Genomic DNA, 17,039 nt, shown 5'->3' with positions numbered 1-17,039 from the left:
AGGACTTTTGGGGTGGACTTTTTCTTTTTGGGCTTCTGCTTCAGAGAGAGCCAAGGAGTCTGTTTCCATTGATAACCTTCATATGCCTGGTAATGCTGACAGCCCTGACATAGAAGGAATCATTTGTATTCTTTCTTCCAAAGAGTGTCTTAGATATCCAAATGTGTTCATTGTCTGCTTTTCTTTTGATGAAGAGATCATGTGATAGCTACAAAGACAGGTGCAGAAAATAAGATCACAGCCCTGGAACAAAAGGAACAAGAGCTACAAGCACTCATTCAGCAGCTTTCTGTCGATTTGCAAAACGTAAGTAGAATATTTTAGCCCCACAGAAGGATGGGGAATTTTTGCCCTTTTTCTGCATGCTGGGATAGTTTGTGTATGGTTATAATTTTGGGGTCCTTGAATGTTTGCTAGAACTTTCCATAAAACCATTGGATTTCATATTATCTTTGTGTGAAGATTTTAAATTACTGAATAGATTTATTTAATGGTAGTAGAATTATTCTAATTATGCATATTTCCTCCCAAGTCAGTTTTTTTTAGAGATGGAGTCTCACTCTTGCTCAGGCTGGTCTCAAACTCCTGAGCTCAAGCTTTCCTCCAGCTTTGGCCTCCCAGAGTGCTAGTATTACAGGTGCGAGTCACTGCTCCTGGCCATAAGTCAGTTTTGTTGGTTTATATTTTTCTATATAATTGTCCATTTGCTATAAGTTCAGTATTTTTGGTATTATATTCCTTACATTCTCTCTTTTTTTTTTCTTCTTCTTTTCTTTTTTTTTTTGAAATAGGAGCTTACTCTGTCACCGAGGCTGGGGTGTAGTGGCACAGCAGTAGCTCACTGTAGCCTCAAACTCCTGGGCTCAAGTGATCCTCCTTCCTTAGCCTCCCAAGTAGCTAGGACTACAGGGCACATGCCAACCATCATGCCTGGCTAATTTTTTTGTTTATTTTTTTGTAGAGATGGGGTCTTACTATGTTGCTCAGGCTGGTCCTAAACTCCTGGCCTCAAGCAATCCTCCTACCTTAGCCTGCCAGAGTGCTGTGATTATGGTATGAGCTTTCATGCTCTGCCTCTTTTCTTTTTAATTGCTATCCTCTCTTCATTCTTTGTAGTGTTTGTGCATTTTCTATTTTTTTCTTGTTCATTCTTGCCAAATGAACAAAATTTTAGTTTAATTCTTTCCACTGTGTTTTTATTTAATCCACAATGTCCACAATTATAATTTTTTTACTCTATTTGATAGTAATTCCTCAGCTGCAGCCATTATCTTTCCATTTCCCAATTTATGCCTTTTCCAACCTGTATTGTACTTAATATTTTTATGAAAATCATCTCACTTTTTTTATTTAAATAAATACACAGTGAAGGGGGGAAAAGGCATGTTGGGAGAAATGAAAGGATAGCTACATGACTAGAGCTCAGAGAGGAAGTGGAAGTGGTGCCAGACAAGGCTGGAGAGGTATGCAGAGGGTAGTTGGTATAATTAGTGAAAGTGAAATTCCACAGATATTCATTAGTGAATCTTTAACATAAATAGTTGAACAGTTAGCCTGTGCTCGATATTGAAGTGCTTTACATATAGGGACTCATCAAATGCTCACAACTATACTTTGGTTAGACACTGTTTTCCCATTTTAAAGACGATAGAAATGAGCCTTTGAGATCTGAGAGGCTAAATTATTTGTACAAGATCACACACATGAAGTAAACGACAGAGCCAGGATTCAGACTCATGTCTGTCTGAATCAAATGTCCACACACCCCATCTTGATGCAGTCTACATTCTAGGACTTTAACTGTGAGGCCTGGACTTGGAGAGGAAGTGGGTGAGGGGGGCAGTCATTAGGAAAGGGGCAGGCTTCTAATTAGATAACAAAGAAATATTATTAAATTTGATAATAGCATTGTGGGGGGCGGAGGAAGATGAAGGCTTGACGTCAGGAAGCGTGGCTTTGTAGCTGTTCCAGTAGTCCATGTGAGGTGCAGGGGACATGCAGTAAATCAGCCAGCCTGGAGAAGGAGGTTGTACATTGATATATTACACAAGAAGACTAAATGGAACTTGACAACTAATTCTTTTTCTGTCCCCAACTTTGCCTAACACATGACTTGTATAAGATGTCGTAACAAACTCACTTTCCCTCCTGTGTTGTCTGCCTCGCCTAATGTTACCCAGGCATCTGAGCCAAAGACTTGGGAATTGTGTTCGGTTCCTCTTTCCTCCCACCAAGCCTCCTGGTCTTGCTGTACTTGTCTGTTACCTCTTTACGTATCCTGCCCTTTACCCAGAATTCCTGCTCATCTCCCACACCCTTCCACCTGGATTTGCCCATTTAGGAGGCCTGATCTGATTATCCCAGATGGTTAATTCCTCCTTCCTCTCACATCTCATAGCACCTCGTGTGTCCCTCCATTGCGGCATGATTATACTGTCTTATGAATAGTTGTGTGTATATCTGCCTCCATCACCAGTTTCCAGGCTTCTGTGGATCAGGAACTGTGTCCAATTGTATGCCCAGAAAACAACAGATAGAGTTTAGGTTTAATAAAAGTTTATTGAATTGTGGGGTTGTGAGTCCAGTCTTCAGATTCTACTACTACTTCTGTTGTCACACCTATGAGATTCAGAATGGCAACCCTAGGCCTAGGTTGTTGCATCTTATTCTGAGGAAAGATTGGCCAGGTTGCAAGCTGAACATGAAAGTCCGTGGCTTAAGATGGAGCAACAGAAGTATAAGATGAAGGAATTTGAGGGAGAAGAGTATTGTAAGGAGGTACAAGTCTTCAAAATGAGATTTTGATGCCATACAATCTTTTCTATGGGAGGAGAATGGGCATCCTCTGTGGATGCAGGGACCATTAGGGGTCTAAGAACTTGTGTATTCAAAGCTTCTTGGATCCTCTGCTTTGATATTAAGCGGCATTTGAAGATTGGTAGTAGTGAAAGGAAGAAAGTTAGTCCCAACTTGCCACCATCACCACTACCGTCATTGCTAAAGAGATAGACCAGGAGTCCTCAAACTGCGGCCCGCTGAGGACATTTATCCAGCCTACCGGTTGTTTTTGCCGCCGCTGCCTGCCCTGCTTAGCAGCCGACTTGTCCCGGGCCCACAGTGTGCATGTGTGGAATGTGCGCCGCACTCTCCAACAGCCCTCCAACAGTCTGAGGGACAGTGAACTGGCCCCCTGTTTAAAATGTTTGAGGACCCCTGTGATAGACTGAAATAAAGTGGGTAGCTGTTGGTCTGGAGCCAAGGGGTGAAAGGCACAGTAGCTATGCCCTGAGCCAGGGTGAATATCATCATTTCAGCAGTTTTCTCTTGAGCCTTAAAGCAGCTATGTAGGCATTGTTAATGCTTCATCCAGCCCCTTGACTTCCAGGAGCATCGTTCCGTCATTGCAGAGCAGGCTGGGAGCTTCTTGGGTGGGATTAGCTTTGCTACCTATACCAGGTAGGAAATGGCTTTGTTCCTTTTTTTTTTTTCTTTTTTTTCTTTTGGCATATTATGGGGGTACAGATTTTAAGGTTTCAATAAATGCCCTTCCCCCCCCCCCAAGTCTGAGTTTCCAGCATGGCTTTCCCTCAGATGGTGCACATGTCACTCATTATGTATGTATATACCCGCCCCCTCTCCCCTACCCCCTCCCCAATACCCTATTACTGTAGTACCTATGTGTCCACTTAGGTGCTGCTCAGTTAATACCAGTTTGCTGGTGAATATATGTGATGCTTGTTTTTCCATTCTTGGGATACTTCACTTAGTAGTATGGGTTCCAGCTCTAACCAGGAAAATATAAGATGTGCTATATCACCGTTGTGTCTTAGAGCTGAATAGTACTTCATGGTATACATATACCACATTTTATTAATCCATTCTTGGATTGATAGGCACTTGGGCTGTTTCCACAGCCTTGCAATTATGAATTGTGCTGCTATAAACATTTGAGTGCAGGTGTCTTTTTTGTAGAGTGTCATTGGATCTTTTGGGTAGATGCCCAGTAATGGGATTGCTGGATCAAATGGTAGATCCACTTGTATCGCTTTAAGGTATCTCCATATTGCTTTCCACAGAGGTTGAACTAGTTTGCAGTCCCACTAGCAGTGTAGGAGTGTTCCTCTCTCTCTCTGCATCCACGCCAGCATTTGTTATTTGGAGACTTTTTGATAAAGGCCATTCTCACTGGAGTTAAGTGATATCTCATTGTAGTTTTGATTTGCATTTCGCTGATGATTAGAAATGATGAGCATTTTTTCATATGTTTGTTGGCCATTCTTCTGTCTTCTTTAGAAAAGTTTCTGTTCAAGTCCTTTGCCCACTTTTTAATAGGGTTATTTGATTTTTTTCTTACTGATTTTCGTGAGTTCTAAGTATATTCTAGTTATCAGTCCCTTATCAGATGCATAGGATGCAAAAATTTTCTCCCATTCTGTAGGTTGTCTGTTTACTTTCATGACTATTTCTTTGGCTGTGCAGAAGTTTTGTAGTTTGATCATGTCCCATTTATTTATTTTTGTTGCTGCTTTGATTGCCTTTGGGGACTTCTTCATAAAATCTTTGCCTAGGCCGATGTCTAGGAGAGTGTTTCCAACATTTTCCTCTAGAATTCTAATAGTTTCATACCTTAGGTTTAAGTCTGCTATCCAGCGTGAGTTGATTTTTGTGAGAGGTGAAAGGTGTGGGTCCTGCTTTAGCCTTCTACAAGTGGCTATCCAGTTTTCCCAGCACCATTTATTGAAAAGGGATTCTTTTCCCCAGCGTATGTTTTTGTCTGCTTTGTCAGAGATTAGATGGCTATATGAGGATGGTTTTATATAAGGATTCTCAGATCTGTTCCACTGGTCAATATTCCTATTTTTGTGCCAATACCATATTTATTGATTTAATTACTACAGCTTTGTAGTATAGTTTGATATCTGGCATATTAATACCTCCCATTTTGTTTTTGTTGCCTAGAATTGCTCTTGATATTCGGGGTCTTCTTTGGTTCCATACAAAGCGTAAAATTATTTTTTCTATATCTGTGAAGACTACTGATGGGATTTTTAATAGGTATTGCATTGAATCTGTAGATCAGTTTGGGTAGTATAGACATTTTAATGATGTTGAGTCTGCCGATCCACGAGCATGGAATGGATTTCCATCTGTTTACATCCTCTGCTATTTCCTTCCTCAGTGTTTCATAGTTCTCCCTGTAGAGGTCTTTTACCTCCTTGGTTAAGTATATTCCTAGGTACTTTAATTTCTTTGTTGCTATTGTGAAGCGTATTGAGTCTTTAATTTGGTTCTCAATTTGTTGTTGGCGTATATGAATGCCTCTGATTTCTGTGTATTTATTTTGTATCCTGAGACTTTACTAAATTCATTTATCAGTTCCAGGAGTTTCTTGGTTGAATCTTTGGGGTTTTCTAAATATAATATCATATCATCAGCAAACAGTGAAAGTTTGATCTCTTCTGCCCCTATTTGGATACCTTTAATTCCACTTTCCTGTCTGATTGCTATAGCCAGGACTTCCAGCACTATGTTGAATAGAAGTGGAGATAGTGGGCAGCCTTGTCTGGTTCCAGTTCTAAGTGGGAATGCTTTCAGTTTTTCCCCATTCAGTATGTTGTTGGCTATGGGTCTGTCATATATGGCTTGTATCATTTTTAGGTATGTCCCTTGTATGCCTATTTTCTTAAGTGTTCATATCATGACAGGGTGTTGAATTTTGTCAGAAGCTTTTTCTGCATCTATTGAGAGAATCATGTGGTCTTTGTTTTTGCTTCTGTTTATGTGGTGAATTGCATTTACAGATTTATGTATGTTGAACCATCCCTGCATCCCTGGGATGAAGCCCACTTGGTCGTGATGGATTATTTTTTTGATAAGCGTCTGGATTCGGTTAGCTAAGATTTTGTTGAAAATTTTTGCATCTATATTCATTAGGGATATTGGTCTGTAGTTTTCTTTTTTTGTTGCATCCTTTCCTGGTTTTGGTATCAGAGTAATATTCGCTTCATAAAAGGTGTCCGGGAGGTTTCCGTTCTTCTCGATGTTGTGAAATAGTTTCTGCAAGATAGGTACTAGTTCTTCTTTGTAAGTGTGGTAAAATTCGGACGTGAAACCATCTGGACCAGGACTTTTCTTTTTAGGGAGATTTTTAATTGCTGTTTCTATTTCAGCTGTTGAGATTGGTCTGTTCAGGGAATCTATTTCTTCCTGATTGAGCCTAGGGAGGCTGTGTGTTTCTAGAAATTTGTCCATTTCCTCCACATTTTCCAATTTGTGTGAATAAAGATTTTTGTAGTACTCATAAATTATATCTTGTATCTCTTTGGGATCATTTGTGATATCTCCTTTTTTGTTCCTGATGGAGCTTATTAGAGATTTCTCTTTTCTGCTTTTCATTAGTTTAGCCAGTGGCGTGTCAATTTTGTTTATTTTTTCAACGAACCTACTTTTTGTTTTGTTAATCTCCTGAATAGCTTCCCTGTTTTCAATTTCATTTAGTTCTGATTTGATCTTGTTGATTTTACTCCTTCTGCTGGGTTTGGGGCTGGTCTGTTCTTCCTTTTCCAGCTCTTTGAGTCTTTTCATTAGATTGTCTATTTGTGATCTTTTTGACTTTTGGTTATAGGCATTTATGGAGATAAACTTTCCTCTCAGAACTGCTTTAGCTGTGTCCCAGAGGAGTTGATAACTTGTCTCTCCATTGTCATTTTCTTCATAGAATTTTTTTTATTTCCATCTTGATTTCTTCATTTATGAAGTAATCATTTAGTAGGAGGTTGTTTAATTTCTACGTTTTTGTGTAGAAATGTGAGTTTTTGTTAGGGTTGATTTCTACTTTTATTCCACTGTGATCTGAGAAGATACATGGTATGATGTCTATTTTTTTAAATTTCTTGAGGTTTACTTTATGTCCTAGGATATGGTCAATCTTAGAGAATGTCCCATGAGCTGATGAGAAGAATGTATATTCAGTGGATTTTCGGTAGAATGTTCTGTAAATGTCAGTCAGTCCCAATTGTTCTAGAATTTTGTTTAAATCCATTATTTCTTTGTTAATTTTCTGATTGGAGGATCTATCTCATGCCGTCAGTGGGGTGTTGAAATCTCCGGTGATTATGGTATTGCTATTAATCAATTTGTTTAGATCCAGTAAGGTTTGCTTTATGAATCTGTGTGCACCTAAGTTGGGTGCATATATATTTAAAATTTTTATCTCTTCTTGTTGAACTGTGCCCTTCACCATTATATAATGATCCTCTTTGTCTTTCACTACTTTTGTTGGTTTAAAAACTAAATCGTCTGAAATTAGAACTGCCACGCCAGCCTTCTTTTGGCTTCCACTTGCTTGGAGTACTGATCTCCACCCTTTTACTTTTAGTCTATACGCGTCCTTGCAGGTTAGATGTGTTTCCTGAAGACAGCATATACTTGGCCTATATTTTCTCATCCATTCAGCCAGCCTATGTCTCTTGAGTGGAGAGTTTAAGCCATTCACGTTTATTGAGAGAACTGATAGGTAAGGTAGATTATTGTTCATTCTGTTGGGTTGGATGTTGTTGCTTTGATTTCTCTCTTGAGCCATAGTGATATCTGGCCTTTAATCTTTGGGTTTTGGTTATTTTTATATTCATGAGTTTCTATTATGGTGTTCCATGTGTAACACTGTTTTGAGTACTTCTTGTAGGGCTGGTCTTGTCTTGGTGAATTCTCTGAGGCTTTGCTTGTCTGAGAATGTTTTTATTTCTCCTTCATATACGAAGCTTAGTTTTGCAGGGAATAAGATTCTAGGCTGGGCATTGTTTTGTTTCAGAAGAGTGAGAATGGGGCCCCAGTCTCTCCTTGCTTGTAAAGTCTCATTAGAGAAGTCTGGTGTTATTCGAATTGGCTTTCCCTTGTAAGTTACTTGCTTCTTTCGTCTTATAGCTCTTAGAAGGGCCTCTTTAGTTGATATTTTGGTCAGTCTGATGACTGCGTGACGTGACGTCTTCCTGTTTGCATTGAATCTCCCAGGGGTCCTCTGGGCTTCTTGAACTTGTATATTGAGATTTAGAGCAAGACCTGCGAAATTTTCCTTTATTATATCTTCAAAAAGCTTGTCCAACCCTTGAGTGTTGTCTTCTTCCCCTTCTGGTAACCCTGTGACCCTCACGTTAGGTTTCTTCACAGAATCCCATTTCTCTTGTAGGCTTTGCTCTTTTCTCTTGTTTCTCTGCTCTCTGTGACTGATTTATTTAATTGGAAGGTGTTATCCTCAATCTCTGAGATTCTTTCTTCTGTTTGATCTACCCTGTTCTTGAGACTTCCCACAGTATTTTGTAATTCCCTGAGTTGATTCTTCATCTCCAGGAATTCGGTAAAAGTTTTCTTCACTGTGTCAATCTCTTTGTTCCATATCCTGGAGGCTTTTTGTGGTTTCTTTGTGTTGGTTATTGAGTTGTTCTTGCAGGTGGGTGAGTGTTCTTATGATCCACATTCGAAATTCCTCTTCTGTCATTTTGGTTGCCAGGTTTTCGTTGTTGTCTGTTTCTAAGGGGCTGGTGCTCCTCTTTGGGGGTGTGTTTTCCGTCTGTTTCTTCGTATTTCCGGAGTTCCTTCGCTGATTTCTTCCCATTTTGCTCAGTTGTTGTTTCTTTCCTTTAGGTTTTCGTTTGGGTATTCACACGTCTTGTTTAGTATCTGAGCCGGTAGGTGGTGTTGCTCACTGGCGGCAGCCGTCGCTGGGCTGGTGTCTGCAGGTCTCTCTACCCGCTGGGGAGCCCACCAGCAGTCCGAGATGTAGTGGAGGGGAAACAGCCAATTCCCCTACCCTTCCCGCTGGTCTCCAGGCTGCTCTGGCGCCCTCCTGTCTTCTGCTTCCTTAATTACACAGGTGGAGATAGATGGCAGGAGCAGTTCCTATCTCAGCTCCACCCCCAAGGCGGGGCTAGAAACTTTGGAGCCGAAGGCCCAGCCCCAAGTCACCAGAGTGTGTGGGTCGTAAAGTCTCTCTGTTTTGTATTCACCAAAGGCAGCCTCCTACTAGGCTCAGCCCTGCCCAGGCAAACTCCAGGGCCTGGACACTGAGCGCAGGAGACCTGTGCAGGGAGAGACTGGCCTGAAGCCGGCAGGCTGGTAGCCAGACCCACGGATCCCTGTCTTCTGTCTCTTTAATTACACAGGTGGAGATAAGCGGTAGGAATGGGAACAGTTCCTATCTCAGCTCTGCCTCCAAGGTGGGGACAGAGACTTTGGAGCCAAAGGCTCAGCCACAAGACACTGGAGCATGGTGGACGTAAAGTCTCTCTGCCTTATAGCCACTAAGGGCAGTCTCTTACGAGTCTCAGCCCTTCCTAGGGGGGCTCCGCGCTCTGTGTCCAGAGTGACTGACCAGAAGCAGGCAGGCAATGGGACCCACCAATCCCTGTCTTCTGTCTCCTTAATTACACAGGTGGAGATAAGCAGCAGGAATGAGAACAGTTCCTATCTCAGCTCCACCCCCAAGGTGGGGACAGAGACTTTGGAGCCTAGGGCGGGGCTCCGGGTGGCAGGAGAGTGTGGAAGGCAATGTTTTTCTGCCTTATATCCGCCAAGGGCAATCTCCCCTGTAGTACTGCCCCGTCCAGGTAGGGTCCACTCTCTGAGCACAGAGTCAGTGCCACTTGTGCAGCAAGTGACTGTCCAATATCAAATTGGTGGAGCAGGGGCGCGTACCACCGCTGTCTCTGCGCTTCCCCTCCAAACCTTGAGCCCAAGTCAGCGCTGGAATGACAAGTCAGCTCCGGAATGTGGGGGCGGGGAATGCGGGGGCGGGAGCGGTGCCGGAGGGGCAGAGGGAGGGGGGTCCTAATGGATCAAGGAGTCTAACTTTGCGCACTCTGACCTCTCAGTGCTATCCCAAACCTCCTCTATATCCAAAGTCGAAGCCTCCTTCTGTGAAAACTCCCCTTGACCTGGGAGTGTTGTGCAGGGAGATGCCTGAGTGGGCTCTGGTTCCTGCTGTGCGGAGAGTGGTTGCTGGGCTTGGACCCTCCCCCTCCTTATACTGCCACTGCTGTGTGCTCTGGGGAACTCAGAGTGTTCCCTGCTCTAGTCTCCTCTCCACGCGGCTTAGTCCCGCCTGCCACTTCTCACCAACTTCAGGCACCTCCTGGCCTACGGCCTACGTGGAAGTGGAGCTCGGTGTAGGCGGGGGTGTTTCTCAGCACCGGGTAGGGCTGGCACCACTGCCAGCCGGCCGCGGCTTAAACCACGCCTCGCTCCCTCCCTGTTGTGTGCCTCTGAATCCCTGATTTTTGCGGAAGAATAATCGGTTCACCTTTGCTTTAGGCTGCAAATGGTCTTATCCCTCCGATTCCTGGTGGATGTCTGCAGGCTTGCAAAGCTGGTCCCATGAAAGTGCAGATCGCTCGAATGTGGCTATCCGCTTTCTTCACTTTTCGCTCTGGGAGCAGAGAGCCAGGAGGGCACCCCTACTCCGCCATTTTCCTGTGCTAGCTTTGTTCCTTTTAAGACTGTCAGTTGCTTACATTGGGGAAAATGTTTGCCTCTTGCTGCACTAGATCTGAACTTGATCCCTGAGTGTCACTGGGTTCTGATCTTGCATTTTCTGTGTCTCATTTTCAAGGAAGATTCCTTGGTTATATGTTGTCCCAGAAAGCAGTGACAACAGAATTTCATGGAAATGTAATGGCCCCAGAAGAGGCAGGAAGGAATGAAGGACGGAGAGGGCCTATAGTACAGTATTATGATCTCTGCCTTCACCTGCAGGTCACTGCTGAAACTCAAGAGAAAGAGAAAGTTATCACACATTTGCAAGAGAAGGTCGCATCCTTGGAGAAGAGACTAGAACAAAACTTATCAGGAGAAGAACATGTCCAAGAACTTCTGAAAGAGGTAACTTTCACTCTCTGGTGATTCCAGAAATCCTAGAGTTTCAGAGCTGGAGTGCCAGTAAACAGCTCTGTCAGAAGAGCACTCTCTCCAACTTTGCATTGTCCTGCTTACATCAGAAACAGCCTCATGTTCCCTGTGTGCGGCATGCTTTTCTCAGGCAACAGGAGAGCTTTGTTCAGAGACATGAACAGATGGCATTCTTGTCACCAATCAACTGCACCTAGTGATTTCCACCATTTCGGCTGTCTTACCTTACCACACTGCTGTCTTTCCCACACTTTTGCACTCTATTGGTCAAGGGAAGTTGCTACCGTCTGCCCTCTGGCATGAGCAAGAATTAACCTGGGTCATTGTTCTGCCCACATTCTGCTCCTCCTTCTCTTTGTATCCCAGTGATTGGCCTCACCATGACAACAGTGTTAAAGCAAGGCCTCAGCACTCATCCTAGGTTATTATTGTTGTTGTTAGAAACAGGGTCTCGCTCTGTCACCCAGGCCAGAGTACAGTGGCTTGATCATAACTCACTATAGCCTTGAACTCCTGGGCTCAAGCAATCCTCCTGCCTCAGCCTCCTGAGTAGCTGGGACTACAGGCGCACATCACCACACCTGGCTAATTTTTAAAATTTTTTTGTATAGACAAGGTCTTGCTATGTGGCCCATGCTAGTCATGAACTCCTGGCCTCAAGTGATCTTCCCTCCTCAGCCTCCCAAGTGCTAGGATTACAGATGTGAGCCACCACAACTGGCCTCATCCTAGATTACACGTTCATTTCCTGTCTTCAGCACTTTCAAGTAAATATCTCTACCTCCACTGCCACTGTTGTACTTCTGGGTTTCCAGCAACTCTAGCTTAGTCTATATTGAAGGCTCCAGACTGGCCTACTCCGCATCAGTATCTCCTCCTTCATCTTCTGACAGTCTTACATGCTCACTGCCAAACTGATCTCCTAAATAGCATTTATGATGGTATCATTCCCTTAAACATCTTCCACAGTTCCCGTAAACAGTCTACAGTGAGTACATTGTGAGTTACAAATTGATTTCTAGAATCAGACTGCTTATGTTTGTATCCAGCCTCCTCTTGCTAGCTTGTGATATAGAGCAAGTAACTTAATCTCTTTGTATTTGTTTCTTCCCCTGTAAAATTGTTTTTATTATGGTACCAAACTCAAAACTATTGTTAGGATTAAATAAGTTATAATATGTAAAGTGCTTAGAATGATGATTGGAACATAGTAGGGTCTCAGTATGTGTCAGCTATTAATATTATCATTATTATTGTGTCATCATCATTATTATAAAGTTTAGTGTGCATAGGAGTTACTTGGGGAGTTTGTTTAAAGAATTTATCTTGGCCAGGCGCAGTGGCTCACGCCTGTAATCCTGGCACTCTGGGAAGTTGAGGAGGGTGGATTGCTTAAGGTCAGGAGTTCGAGACCAGCCTGAGCAAGAGCGAGACCCCGTCTCTACTAAAAATAGAAATTATCTGGACAACTAAAAAATATATATATAGAAAAAATTAGCTGGGCATGGTGGCACATGCCTGTAGTCCCAGCTACTCGGGAGGCTGAGGCAGTAGGATTGCTTGAGCCCAGGAGTTTGAGATTGCTGTGAGCTAGGCTGACACCATGGCACTCTAGCCCGGGCAACAGAGCCAGACTGTCTCAAAAAAAAAAAGAATATATCTCTTTCCCTACCGCCAGAAATTCCAATTTCAGCAGGCCTGGAATAAGGCCTCAAATTTACCAACCACCTCAGGTAAATCTAATGCCAGGGTTTAGAAGCACCCACTTTGAATAACATTACCTACAGAATAAAATTCAAACTCCTTTTTTGCAGCATTAAAACACCTTTCATGGGCTGGGCATGGTGGCTCACACCTGGAATCCCAGCATTTGGGGTCGCTAAGGAAGCAGGATCTCTTGATGCTAAGAGTTCAAGACCAGCCTGGGCAACATAGCAAGACCCTATCTCTACAAAAAATAGAAAAAAATTGTCCGGGCATGGTGGTGTGCATCTGTAGTCCCAACTACTCAGGAGACTAAGGCAGGAGGATTGCCTGAGCCCCAGAGTTGGAGGTTGCAGTGAGCTGTGATCATTCTACTGAGCAATAGAACAAGACCCTGTCTCAAAAAAAAAAAAAAAAAAAAAAGCCTCTTATGATCTGGCCCTTTTGCCTAACTTTCTAGTCTCATTTCTTGACTTAAACCCATCGCTTTAGCTTCTGAGGCATTATAGTTCCCTGAATGGAGCAGGCTGTGCACATCTCCACTCCTCATCTCTCTGCCTGGGAGGCTCCCCCAGTCCCTGGCCACCGGTGAGTGATAAAGCCTGTGGCAGGGAGTATCTCCCACTCTGTGCTCCCTATTTGTGGGCAGTTATTGCAGCTGTTGTATAAATTTTTGTTAGTCTTTTATTCCAGCCTCAAGATCAAAGGACTATGTCATATTATCTGTATGTGCTTTATGATATGTGAATTAATGTCAATTAGTTGGGTATTTTAAATGTATTTGTGTCCCTTTTGCGTAGCACAAATCATAGTATGTTGTAGATTTCAGTAAAAATTTATTCAATGGAGGAATGACTATTTTCTTTTACTCTTCTTTCAACTTACAGAAAACAGTTGCTGAGCAGAATTTTGAGGACACCAGACAGGAGCTCTTAGCAGCTACAAGCAGCCAGGCCAAGGCCATTAACACCCTGGAGTCTCGGGTACTGACCTTACTCCTGCTGTTTCCTATGTTTGGGTGGTAACCTGGCTGAATGACAACATGGTGTGGCTGAGAATCCCATTGGTCAGAGTGTTTCCATTGGAAGGTACTACTCTTTGGATCTTACCAATATAGGGATGAGTTAGTCATTTTCTTCATTCTTGCCACATTACCATCATTGAGTTCCACACAAACTTGTTCTCATGTTTATTTTATTCTCTTTTATCCCGGTTGGCCTCCCTCCAGTAGGAAACCATTCCAATGTGGTTAATATAGATCCCTTTATCGTTGGGTTACCTTAAAATGGATAGCATTTTTTTCATGTGCATGTGTTTTTAATTCATGTAAATGGTGCAGCTGTGAATGTGTCTTCTCTGTTACTTTCAGCTGCCCCAACTTCTGTCTGTATCTACTTCATTGTACTTACCTACTCTTCTTCGTAGTTTTCTGCATTGTAGACATCCAGATTGCCTTCTTCCTGCCACCTCAGGTTACACTGTAATCAATAGCCTTGTCCCCTAAAGGATAATAGAAAATGCATATGACCTAAAATGACTAAATAGAACAAGATTGTTCTCAGAAAGCCTTCACCTGGCTCTCCTCCTCCAGCATACATGAGGGTTCCTAACTTGCTTTTCTGCCTTTTCCAACATTGGCATTTCCCAGCCTTTTATATTTTTTATTTATTTATTTTATTATTATTATTTTTAGAGACAGGATCTTGCTCTGTTGTTGCCCAGACTAGAGTGCAATGGTGCAATCACAGCTCAGTGCAACCTCCCACTCTAGAGCACAAGGTCCTCCTGGCTTAGTTTCCTCAGTAGCTGGGACCATAGGCATGTGACACCATGCCCAGCTAATTTTTTTCTTTTTGTTTTTTTTAGAGATGGGGTCTTGCTGTGTTGCCCAGGCTGCTCTTGAACTCTTGGCCTCAAGCAATCCTCTCACCTCAATCTTCCAAAGTGTTAGCATTTCAGACATGAGCCCCTTGCCCAGCTGCCCAGCCTTTTAGATTTTTGCCAGTTTAATGAATATGAAGTGATATTTCATTACTTTAATATATGTTGCTATGGTTATTAATGAGTTTAGCCATGTCTTCATATGCTTGTTATTCTTTGGGGTTTCTGCTTTTAGATTTCCCATTCATATCCTTTCCTTGTTTCTCTTTGGGGAATTTCAGTCTTTGATTATTTGGTTTATAGGATTTTATTGTATATTCTTGTTCCTAATCCTTTGGTAGTTACAGTCCTGTGCTAATCTGTTAACTTTGTTCATGTGTCCTAATCCAGGCACAGACTATCTTTGTGTGTAGTGTTAGGTAGGGATCCAACTTTATTTCTCTCCATTTTTCTCAACACCGTTTACTGAACAATCTATCCTTTCTGAATGTATATCTCATGCTAACTTTATCATATATTTATGAGTTTGTCTCTGCATTCTCACTATCCATTGGTCTGATTGTCTGCTCTTGTGTAATCACTACAATGTCTTTATTACATTGTATTTTCTGTACTATGTCTCAGTATCCACTAAGACAAATTACCCTTTTCTTTGAAGGTGAATTTAACTATTTGTAGACCTATAAAGTTTTTGAGTTTCCATAAAATTAAACCTGAATATTTATTAAGATTGCATTAAGACCAGGTGAGGTGGCTTATGCCTGTAATCCTAGCACTCTGGGAGGCCAAGGTGGGAGGATCGCTTGAGCTCAGGAGTTTGAGACCAACCTGAGCAAGATTGAGACCCCCGTCTCTACTAAAAGTAGAAATTAGCCAGACAACTAAAAATAGAAAAAATTATCTGGGCCTGGTGGTGCACACCTGTAGCCTCAGCTACTCCGGAAGTGGAGATAGGAGGATCCCTTGAGCCTCAGGAGTTTGAGGTTGCTGTGAGCTAGGCTGTCACCACAGCACTCTAGCCTGGGCAGCAGAGACTCTTGTCTCCCCCCCCCCAAAAAAGATTCCATTAATATATAGAGTAACTGGGGAGAATTGTCAGTTTTATAATATTAAGTAATTCCTTCCAAGAATGTAAATAAATTCCATATATTCAGATTATTTCCTGTGTTCTTCATTAAAATTCTATATTTTTCCCAAAAGATACCTTATTTTCTTTTTTTTTTTTTTTCAAGTGGCTAGGTTCTAGATTTCAAAGATACCTTATTTTCTTGGTTAAGTTATTCCTAGAGACTTTAGAGTTTATATTGATGCTGTGATGGCATCTTATTTTTAATTGGTCATTTCTGTTTATTTTAGAGAAATGCCATTTTTTTTAGTTGATCTTGAATATTGCACTCCTGCTAGACTTTCTTACTCTAATATTGTGTGATTTCTTTGTATTTCCTGGGCAGATAATCATATCCTCTATAAATAATGACAGCTTTATTGTAGTCCTTCTAGTCTTTCTACCTCTTATTCTATTTTCTGTCCATATAGAATGGACAGTACTATATTAAGCAGGGGTAGTGGGCATCATCATTTTGTTCCCAGTCTTAAGGGAATGTGTCTGAAGTTTCCTCATTTGGTATAAAGTTTGCAGGTTTTTGTTATTTAATCTTTACTGAATTAAGGAGGTTCCTTTCCAGTCTGTGAAGGATTTGTTTTTTAAAATTATAAATTTGTAGAATTCTATCAAATGCTTTATTTGCATTGATCGAAACAAATCATACATTATTTTTCCTTTAGTCTGCTAATGTGGTGAATTACCTTAATAGATTTTTTGATGTTAAACCATCACTGCATTGTATTTCTGGGGTAACTACCTCTTGATATGTTATTTTTATAATAAACATCTGAATTTCATTAGCTAATACTTTATATAGAATTTTTACAACTACATTTATAAATTGAGTGGGCTTATAATTATCTGGTTAAAGAATCATGCTACACCAGCCTTATAAAAACAGCTGGGCAGCTTTTGTGCTATTTTCTGAAACAATTTATATTAAGATTCAATTTATTTATTTAAAGTTAATGCATATAAAAATTTGGTAGAATTCATCTACAAAATGATCTGGACCTGAATTTTTCAGTGAAGAGGCATCTTTAGTTATAGTTTCAATTTTTATTATTTATTAAACTAAGTTTTCTATTTCTTTTTTGAGCCAATTTGATTTTTTTCCAAAATTTATCCATTTCATCTTGATTTTTCCAACTTAATATCATATTTATACTCTTAAGATGTATTAACATATAATAATATATTTGCCTGTAGACATATAGTATTTTCTTTTTTTTTTTTCTTTTTTTTTTTTTTTAGACAGAGTCTCACTTTGTTGCCCAGGCTAGAGTGAGTGCGGTGGCGTCAGCCTAGCTCACAGCAACCTCAAACTCCTGGGCTCAAGCGATCCTTCTGCCTCAGCCTCCCGAGTAGCTGGGACTACAGGCATGCGCCACCATGCCTGGCTAATTTTTTCTATATATATTAGTTGGCCAATTAATTTCTTTCTATTTTT

General features: G+C 41.5%; 1 protein-coding gene and 1 long non-coding RNA gene across 7 annotated transcripts in view; one reads left to right on the top strand and one right to left on the bottom strand.

Annotated features, from left to right (window-relative positions):
• Positions 1–17,039, top strand: part of GOLGA1 (golgin A1) — a 64,905-nt gene that overhangs the window by 18,132 nt on the left and 29,734 nt on the right. For all 6 annotated transcript variants that reach the window (XM_012771879.3, XM_012771882.3, XM_076009032.1 and 3 more), the window contains 3 exons: positions 195–306; positions 10,747–10,872; positions 13,491–13,586. In XM_012771879.3, the coding sequence (XP_012627333.1) occupies positions 195–306; positions 10,747–10,872; positions 13,491–13,586 (334 nt within the window). The remainder of the gene's footprint in view (positions 1–194; positions 307–10,746; positions 10,873–13,490; positions 13,587–17,039) is intronic.
• On the bottom strand, positions 1,870–14,453 carry LOC142874318 (uncharacterized). Its single transcript, XR_012922142.1, has 2 exons — positions 14,013–14,453; positions 1,870–2,014 (listed from the first exon to the last, which is right to left on the bottom strand). It is a non-coding gene; the product is annotated as an uncharacterized LOC142874318 (long non-coding RNA).

Source organism: Microcebus murinus, chromosome 12 (assembly GCF_040939455.1).
Source record: "Microcebus murinus isolate Inina chromosome 12, M.murinus_Inina_mat1.0, whole genome shotgun sequence".
NCBI classification, from domain to species: domain Eukaryota; kingdom Metazoa; phylum Chordata; class Mammalia; order Primates; family Cheirogaleidae; genus Microcebus; species Microcebus murinus.
This window is presented reverse-complemented; position numbering and strand designations above follow the sequence as displayed.